At 34.1% G+C, this 10,594-nt stretch overlaps 1 protein-coding gene across 1 annotated transcript; it reads left to right on the top strand.

Moving 5' to 3' along the window:
- Positions 1–3,357: 3,357 nt before the first annotated feature.
- On the top strand, positions 3,358–9,973 carry LOC128647092 (olfactory receptor 10A7-like). Its single transcript, XM_053699908.1, has 2 exons — positions 3,358–3,396; positions 9,044–9,973. Exons 1-2 carry the CDS (start codon positions 3,358–3,360, stop codon positions 9,971–9,973), a joined length of 969 nt encoding a protein of 322 aa, XP_053555883.1.
- Positions 9,974–10,594: the final 621 nt, after the last annotated feature.

Here is a 10,594-nt window from a genome sequence, read left to right as displayed (position 1 = left end):
AGAAATTTTCTAGGGAATTCAGAATTGGATCCTCTGTCTCAAGGAATCTGTCAGCCCAAACTCTTGGCTCCCCAGTTAGGTAGGATATAGCAGTAAAAACTTTGATCTTTTCTGTACGGTAGGTACGAGGTTTCAAAGTGAATAGAAGTAAACAAGCGTTCTTATATTCACGAAATTTCGTGCGGTCTCCACCGAAAGGTGTTGGGGAATTTACCTGTGGTTCGGGTGTCTCATTTGCTTTTTGAGTCACTAATTCATTTATGATTTGTTTTAGACTGCTGTTCTCATTTTTTAATTCAGTTAATCCTTGAGCCAGAATTTCCACCTTTTGATTTAAGGTGGTGACTTGATTTGCCATTTCTATGGGATCCATTATGGTCTAAATCAGAATCTACAAAAAAAAAAAAATTATTTTTATAGGCTTGATTATTCTGTGATAGGAAACAGTTTAGATTAAACAATAATGTTTCAGGTTTTGATAGGTTAAAGTGTATGTAATCATAATCACCAATAATACCATGACTTAGGTATTAGGTACCTGTATGATTACAGAGTTTATTATAGATTTGTGATAAATGTCACTTCTATGCGTCTTAGAAGGAATGATATACTCAAAATAAGTGAGTTAAAAAGAAAAATGGATTCTTGTCAAATGTAATGAATGAACAGCATAGACTTATTAACATTGGTGATTAGTGAGATGAAACTGAATAACTCATACAAAAAATAAATTGAGTTATTGTGGAAAAAATAAATACAATATAGATATCTTTCTGAGAAGAGCAAAGTTATACTCCTTAAAATGATCCGAGATAGAATAATGTGAATTTTTATAGGATTTTATAGTTCCACATAGTAGAATGAGATTTCAGTAATGCATTACGAACATGGTTATGTCCTAGCATGCTTTTATAGTGTTCGTTGGTGCACATACCTGATTCAGGAGCTGACCGTGATGTTACAGAGGTTAGCTGTGATACTAGACTCTTAGAAATCAAGAGCGTTCAGTGAAGAGCGGGTGAGCAGCAACCAGAGAGAGCAGCGATCCTTCGACTCTGGCGTGGTGCGCAGTGAGAGCGGTGATGACGTCACCCGCTGCCTGTCAGTCCGTTCCGGGTAGAAACACAGTGTGCTGCAGAATCACGCAGCTGAAGATTTGGTTAGAGTTTACTCCAACTTTGATAGGAGTAAAAAACAAAAGGTAAATTCCAATATGTAAAAAGGATAATTACAAATATTAGCTTTAGATATAATAAATGTCAGAAAACTTTTAGGCTTCTTAATGTTAAGGAGATAGAGAGACTGGTACTGGTCTCCTATTCCACTTCCAATAATCAAGCAATGATTTCTGGGAAAAGAGGTGAAAAATAGAAATGTGTTAGGGGAGGAGATCTTGCCTTAAAGGGATAATGAAAGGCAAATTGTTGACACATTCTATGGATTATTTAGAATTTTTATTTATTTTTTATTAATTTTTTTAAATATTTTATATTTGATAAATACATAACGCACCTTTATATAACTCATGTCAGGTTAGCGCACATAAATAATTATTGTACTCCTGTCGGGTTTGCCCACATTAACTCAACAGGAGTACACTAATTCTTCATGTGAGCTAAAATATATATCTATTACTATATATCTATAAGAATAGATATATAGGTATAGATTGATTGATATAGATAGATAGATAGATAGATATGATTATATCACTCGCGCATAAAAGCTAGCACATCACTTGTAATCTAGCCCTTTGTTATCTATAACTCTCTAAAGAGACAATGTAAAACATAACTTGTTATTTTGTTTGCAAATTCTAATTAGGCTCTGGAGAGACCACAATTATCATGACAGCACCTATATCATAAGGTTGTAATTTTTAAAAAAAAAGACAGCATTACTATTATAAAACACAGGGTACTTGTAGACATCCATCCATTTTGTTTTGATGTAACTATTGTATGCAGAATAGTAAGTCTCTAACCTCATTGTGTTGGGTTTAAGGACCATGACAACTGTTTATCCAACAGGTGTGAAGAGAGACAGCTTTACAGGTGATTTACCCTTTTTTTTTTTTTTTAATAAAATAATGACGGTTATTCCAATCCAAAACATATGATTTCTTAAAACATTTTTTAGAAGTGTGATTGTCTTAAACAACTGAAACAACTTGCTTTTCATGAAGTATTTTCACAGGGGGAGATTTCTGCAGACATGCACAATAAAAAAATATGGCCACAAAATGTCTGCTACTTGATTCAATGTTTAAAATGACTGCCTAATATGTTTGAATGCATTGAATGTAGGTGTTTTAATAATATTTATTTATGATGTACAATTAACAATGTTATATTATTTTGTGTGATTTAAAACTATTTTTTTTAAAGTGATGGTAAATCCTAGCGTTTGTGAAACGCTAGGATTTACCATTGGAACAAATAAAGGGAACTTTCAGTCATGAAGTATAAAATACTTCAGGCTGAAAGTTCCTTTATTTATTTGAAGCGTTCACTGCACTGACCTCATCAGGCAGCCCACGCCAGAACGCTATTTTGCTGAGAGGTGACGTTTCCACCTCTTAGCCAATAGCCGTGCAGACTATCCGGCTTGGCTCCAGCTGGCCCGCACGGCTATTGGCTAAGAGGTGGAAACGACACCTCACAGCAAAATAGCGTTCTGCCATGGGATGCCTGAGGCACTCAGGCAAGCGCTTCAAACAAATAGAATAACTTTCAGCATAAAGTATTTTATACTTCATGACTGAAAGTCCCCTTTATTTGTTCCAATGGTAAAGCCTAGCGTTTTACAAACGCTAGGATTTACAATCACTTTTCATAGCCAAACATAGCCAAACACTTACATATTATTATACTGTACAGTGCTGTCCATAGATACAGATCATTTAAATAAAACAATAGTATAAAACTTCTAAGACTAAGAGACAGGACAGAATTTACAAACACATACAGGAGGAATTGAGGGCCCTATTCCCGTGGGAATTTACAATCTAGAAATTTACATATAATCATAAATGACCATTCTGATGTTTTGTTTTATTTTATTGTGTACTCATTTCATAGTTTAAAATGTGATTTAAATTTTATAAAACCAGGAAGCAATCTTGTTTATTAGCACATGAACTGAGCATGAATATGTGTGAAAAAATCCAAAATGGGGTTATAGTCAGTCAATGTTGCTAAATTAGATAAATCCCAAAAATCTGTGAGCACCCATTCAAATAAAAAGTGTTTTCAGATGGGTTGAAGTTCTGATGGCAAAAGGTTTTATGCAAAATACTAATGGGTTTTTGGGGTGCAAAGTAAAAATAAAAATAGACCATATTTTGTATTCATTAGAATGGCTTCAAATAGTTTTGGAACAGATATGATATCCATGGTGAGAAGTATAGTTTGTTCTTATTCTTTTGGTATCCTTGGTTCTTTCCATGAGAGCATACAAAAGTATGCTTAGGAGAGTGCACGTGTGTTGAGCACTATATACCTGCAGTGTTCGCAAACAACATTTGTAATGTATATTATTAATATCCTGAGCCCCACCCTTTAGTTTATTTACGGAAGCTGTGAAACAACAGATTATTTTTGAGCAACATAATATATCAAAGATACATAACAAACAAATACAACGTTTTTTCACTAAATGGATAAAAATTATCCAGTCATATCCTGTCTCCATACAATATATACTCACTAAAGCGTTCCATAAATTTGAATATTTTAAGGGAAATATTCCCTGTATCTTGGTATTGATGGCTCTAAGGCCACAGGCGCGCGGTGGAGGAAAAGGAGATAGGTTACTTTTTTTTTTCCATTGTTTAACATTTGTTTGTGCTATGTTTTGTGATATATAATATATATATAGTTCCGTTCTGTTCCTGATTTACCCTGCGTGGTGCATCAAGACGTTGTATACTTCTAAGGGAAAAGACACGGATATTTCTGTTTGAGTGTATTATTGTTAATTTATTTTGCACTATAATATAAAATCCCAGCACTGTATACATTCTTTTTCTTTTTTTTTTCCCTCAAGGGTAGAAGGTTGATGATCCTCCATTTGTGTATATTTTTGTTGTAAACACTGATATAATATTATGGATGATATATAATTGTTTTTGTTTTTTTTCTGCTACATGATAGTTATTTTTCTGCCCTGCGTGGCGCACAAATTTTGAGCTGTATGACTTGTATACTCTGCTGGACCTAAATAAATCTATAAAAAAAAAAATTAATATCCTGAGCCCACCTCAGTATGCTCGGATGGAAAGGGGTTAGGTTTTAACCATATATACCAAAAGAACCTGGTCAATTTGATAACTGTAAATTGGAGAGTTTTTTAATGAAATTATACACTCGGTCTGAGCTAAAAACATTTCCTATTGTCTTCAAGGTCCCTTTAATAAGCTGAAACTTTTTAATGAGAAATAAAGATAGACCAAAGTGTTCTTATCTTATCTGTTAAAAGCTATTGTGAGTTGTCCACTATATTGAGGTTAAATGTGTGATTTTAATTCATGGGGGTAATCTCAAGGTATAAGGTGTTATGACTTGACATAGAGAAAGACTGTACTAAAGCTATTGCTTTCTGATAAATTAAGATAGGGATGGCCAACTTCCTAACACATGGGGGGCACAGGTCAATATTTTAAAAGCCTTAATATATATATATAATGCAAAAAGTCCAGCACTCACTATGCTAAATTGAAATTGGGGTGCATCCTAATTAATATACAAATAAAGTCCAGAGAGAGCACTCGCCATGAACCAAAGTATATATTTTTGACCCCGTCATCAGACAAACCCTTTTCACTTGTCTGATGACGGGGTCACTCCCCGAAAACGTTTACACTCTGGATTAAAAGATATACTTTGGTTCACGGCGAGTGCTCTCTCTGGACTTTATTTATATAATATATATATATATATACAGTATATATATATATATATATATATATATATATATAATTATTAAACACACATCGAATAATATACTTCCTAAAAATGTTCAGTGGCACAGGCAATTTAGGTAAGGTAACCCCTTATCTTCTGTTCTTCCCTTTAGGGAGCTCTTTTTAGTTTTTGCCACCCAAAGGACAATTGTCTATTTCTGCCTTTTCCTAGGGCCATAAAAACTATAGCACACATTCTTAGTTCTGCTTTTCCTGTAGCGACAAAGAATAGTACAAAGAGCCACATGAGGCCCTTGGCCGCTAATTGGCCATCCCAGAATTAAGACCTACACAGATACGAGGATTTTATTTTATCCTAGGCCAAATAGGTATGTGCGTAGGGTAACAGGATTCAGATGCATCAAATGTTGATTAGTAGTTCTATGGCATGGCACCTTCCCACTCACTTTATTTGTTTTACTATAACTCAGTGTCTAGTTGGATGCATAGCTCCTATGTGCATATCTAGCCTCTTTTTCTGAGAAATATATGAGGTAAATAAGGTAAATATCAACAAAAATTGTTGGAGGTGGGAAGGTTGGAGCAGCGGATTTCCCAGTGCCTAAGTCAGCACAAATATCTAAATACACTATTGGCACATACAGATCATAAAACTACATATGCCTGATTTCAGTCATCAAAGTATCAAACCGCTCAGGGTTTACTTAAAGGGACAGTGTACTGTAAAACTGGTTTTCCCCTTAATGTGACTTGTTATACAAGCTTCAGAGTATAAAATGGATCAGACATTTCTCATTTAGGTTAATTTTTGTATATGAAATAGCTGTTTTGCTCTTAAAAACAACACATTTAAATGCAGAAAGACCAGGCATCCTTATGTTAACTATTTCTTTATATACACATACCTCCTTATATCCCGTATCTATTTGTCTATACACAGAGGCTTACAATTAGAGAGAGCATTCCCACTCCCAATGGGTTGTTGCTGATTCTTTTTTAAAGGGACAGTCTACACCAGAATTTTTATCGTTTTAAAAGATAGATAATCCCTTTATTACCCATTTCCCAGTTTTGCATAACCAACACAGTTATAATAATATACTTTTAACCTCTGTGATTATCTTGTATCTAAGCCTCTGCAAACTGCCCCTTTTTTCAGTTCTTTTGACAGACTTGCAGTCTAGCCAATCAGTGCCTGCTCCCAGATAACTTCACGTGCATGAGCGCAGTGTTATCTATATGAAATATGTGAACTAACACCCTCTAGTGGTGAAAAACTGTTAAAATGCAATCTGAAAGAGGTGGGCTTCAAAGTCTAAGAAATTAGCATATGAACCTCCTAGGTTAAAGGGACAGTTTACTCAAAAAATTTCTCCCCTTTAATTTGTTCCTTATGATCCACTTTACCTGCTGGAGTGTATTAAATTGATTACAAGTAGCTCCTTTACCCTTATATTGGCATTTGAAATTGTTAATTTAGCATGTGGTAGCCCCACCTATTCTGAAAGTTTGTGGCCGCGCGTACCAGCTATAGATAAGCTTTGTAAACACAGCCAGCAGAAGAAATTACACTCCCAGTGTGATAAAGCAGAGATAAGGTAATAAAATGTTGATTTTCCATTGTTCTCTCAAAGTATTGGTGATTGTTTTAAGGACAGATATAAGATAAAGAAGCAGGTATTTTTGCACAATGTGATACAGTAATGAGATCTGATTATACCTACAAGCTCAACCTATTTTATTAGGCTGTGGCTTCAAAACACAAAATAAGAGCTTTAATATACAGAAATAAACCTTAAAAAGCTAATTTTCATACATTTTTTACTCTGCAGTTGGTAAAAAAAGCAATTGTAAACACATTAAGGGAAAAACTATTTTACAGTATACTGTCCCTTTAAGCTTTCAACTAAGAATACCAAGAGAACAAAGTAATATTGGTGATAAAAGTAAATTGGAAAATTGTTTAAAATTACATGCTCTATCTGAATCATGAAAGTTTATTTTGGCCTAGACTGTCCCTTTAACATAGCTTTTCTTTAGATAATAAAAAGTATTCATTTTTCAGTATAGGTGGCAAAATCAGCTATTTCAAACAAGAAAATAAAGCCAACAGAGCTATTTGTCAACTTAAAACATCCCAGTGGGTAAAAGGGGTCACTGGAAACACATTGAAGAGGAGAACATTTTACATTACAACATCCCTTTAAGAAATAAGCAAACTGAACCACCTTTACACAACAGAAATGTGTGGGGGGGAATATTTGATTTTCCATGTTTTTTAGGACAATTCAATTTATGTGATTATAAGAAGCTTTATTTTATTGAATTGAATTGCTTATGTTCTTGTCATGCAGCTATAATGAGTTTTTCCCTTTGCACGGACTGGCAAGTCACTGCTCAGCCCTAGGGGTAAATTTATCAAGCAGCGGATGCTGCAATCAACCCTTAAAGTTTCAGGTTAGCCTGAAACTTAAAGGGACACTGAACCCAAATATTTTCTTTCGTGATTCAGATAGAGCATGACATTTTAAGCAACTTTCTAATTTACTCCTATTAGCTATTTTTCTTCATTCTCTTGGTATCTTTATTTGAAATGCAAGAATCTAAGTTTAGATGCCAGCCCTTTTTTGTTGAACAATCTGGGTTGTTCTTGCTGATTGGTGGATAAATTCATCCACCAATAAAAAAGTGCTGTCCAGAGTACTGAACCTAAAAAAAAAGCTTAGATGACTTATTTTTCAAATAAAGATAGCAAGAGAACGAAGAAAAATTGGTAATATGAGTGAATTAGAAAGTTGCTTAAAATTGCATGCTCTATATGAATCATGAAAGAAAAAATGTGGGTTCAGTGTCCCTTTAAGTTAAGAAGCAGCGGTGGTAAGATCACTGCTCCTTAACTCATAAAAGTAACAAGCCTCATGCTTCAGTCTGTAGCAAATGGTGGAATAATATGTGTATAATAATTTAAAACTCATGGTCAATAATATTTGAAGATAGATTAACATGTGTATCATGGTTGTAAAAAATACTTATTTATTTTAATTTGAAACTATCAGAAAGTGCAGGAATGTGCAATACTGGTGTATGGGATAGAACCTCACTGCCTGACTGGCAATATTCCACAGCTCTCCCATAAAAAGCCAAAATAGTGTGTTGTGCTCAGTGCAGAAACATTCATTTTACACAAAAAAATGTAATACATTTTAAAAACCTTAAAAAACGTCTTTAATGCAATTTGTATGTAAATTATCTACAGAATGTGTATAAATGAAGTTTGAGAATACTGTAATCTTTCATTAAACATTCTGGCGAAGATTACAAAAAATGACAGCAGTATGCAGTGTTACCATTGCTGGAGCGCAATCAATGTCACTTGCATTTTAGCTCTCAGGTTAGTCAAGGGTTAATAATTATTGTCTGCGCAGTATTGTAGTGTGCGCTACAGTATTCACGTCAGTTAATTTCCCTAAGAAAAAATTGTTCACGTTAAGGCACATATCCAATTGACCACACAAATTATACTCAAGTAGTGGTGTTTTTCATTTAGTGTTTTCTTGCTATACACTTTTAATTGTAATTTTAAACATACAACTTATCATATACACACACGTGCACACATATACACACACGTGCACACATATACACACACGTGCACACAAAAACACACATATACCATTCACCTCTTCCCGCTACCCCACTTGTTATATACCTTGTTTCTTTAGCCCTTCCTCAAAACTTCTTTTCATTATTAAGCCTTTTTTTTGCATTTATTATGAATTTATTCTTATCGAAATGTGCAAAATCTTTTTATATTTTATATGAACACTTTGTAAGGCACAAGCTCCTACTGAGCATGTGCAAGAATTCACTGTGTATATATATATATATATATATATATATATATATATATACATTTTGTGATTGGCTGATGCAGGGGGAATCTAACTTTAAAATTTGCTATAAAATAATCTGCTGCTCATTTGAAATTCAAACTTTTTGCATTGTCTTTTTAAAACACATTTGTTGATTATACATTATTTGTTTGGCCGTGCACCAAAAAAAGCTTTGCACCTCATCAAGTATCCTCTTTCTTTTGTCACTACTAATTTTTTTTCTCAGAAAGTGTGCGGAGAGAATCAGACACTTGTCACAGAATTCCTGCTCCTAGGACTTCAGTCTTATGCTGGGATAAAGAATTTACTATTTACTTTCTTCCTGATGATATATTCTATGATACTGATTGGCAACTTCCTAATCATTGGACTGGTGTCAGTAAGCAACATGCTTAGCTCTCCTATGTATTTCTTTCTTAGCAATCTGTCTGCTGATGAAATTATTTTCACCACAAATATTGTACCAAAGATGCTGCAGATTTTGCAGGATACAGAAGGATATATGTCAACTACCAGTTGCTTCTTACAGTTCTTCGTCTTTTGTGTTGTGGCCACAGCCGAATGTTTGCTCCTTGCTATAATGTCTTATGATCGTTTCTTAGCCATTTGCTTTCCATTCCATTACTTGTCCATCATGAACCCCTCGTGTTGCGTTCATCTGATTATCGGCTGTTGGTCTGGTAGTTTTATGTCTGTTTTGGGGACCTATATTCTAATCTGCCAGTTACAGTTCTGTGGATCCAATGTCATTGACCACTTTTTCTGTGATTTTGCACCTATTCTTCGTATCTCTTCATCAGACACCTCACTTCTTGAAATTGAAAGCTTCTGCTTTAGTTTTTCTAATACATTTTTCCCCTTTGGGTTCATTATAGTGACATATTGTTATATTATTGTTACCATCCTCAAGATCCCCTCAGTAGCCGGCAGACAAAAAGCTTTTTCAACCTGTAGCTCTCACTTGACGGTGGTCTCTGCATATTATGGGACTCTAATGATCATGTATGTTACACCAGCAAAGGGACTGCCATTTAATAAGTTTCTCTCTCTGCTTTACACCTTGGTGACTCCACTCTTAAACCCCATTATCTACAGCCTGAGAAATCAAGAGATTAAAAAAGCTCTGAGATCCTTCTTATTTAGAAATAATATCTAACATCTAAACTATCTGAACCAGAAAGACAGATAATCATAAAGGTTGTATCTATAAGTGTTTATGCCAGTTAGATGTTCCTTTACAAAATAGAATAATATAATTCATTCCAACAAACATTGTTGTCTGCACTATAATATTTTCTTAAAGGGAAACAGTAGTCATTTTTTTAATGTTGGTTCACCGGGATGAGTGCATTTCAAAATGCATTATAGTTTGTTTGTTTTAAAGTGGTCTCCCTCTCCACCTTGTAAGAGTTCTCTGTTACAGCCAGTAAGCATTAGAAAGAAGTAATCCAGTAGCACCGATATAAACAGCACTAACATTTTTTCAGGGGGAAAAAAAGTTTTTTCAAAATGTTTTTTTCAAAATATATATACAGTATATATATATATATATATATATATATATATATATATATATATATATATATATATATATATATATATACACACACACACACAATGATAAAGAGGGATTAGATTATTGGTAATTGAAGGAAAGAAATCATTTTAAGGCTTTTACTTCATGTCTAGAGAATTGAATGCACCGTTAAATTCAACCTCGGACAAAGTCAATGAAACATCCCCACCCAGCTCAACAAACAATCCCCCTTAAGTGAGG

This window comes from Bombina bombina, chromosome 2 (assembly GCF_027579735.1).
Source record: "Bombina bombina isolate aBomBom1 chromosome 2, aBomBom1.pri, whole genome shotgun sequence".
Classification (NCBI taxonomy): domain Eukaryota; kingdom Metazoa; phylum Chordata; class Amphibia; order Anura; family Bombinatoridae; genus Bombina; species Bombina bombina.
Note: the sequence above shows the minus strand (reverse complement) of the source record. Positions and strands in the feature narration are given on the sequence as shown.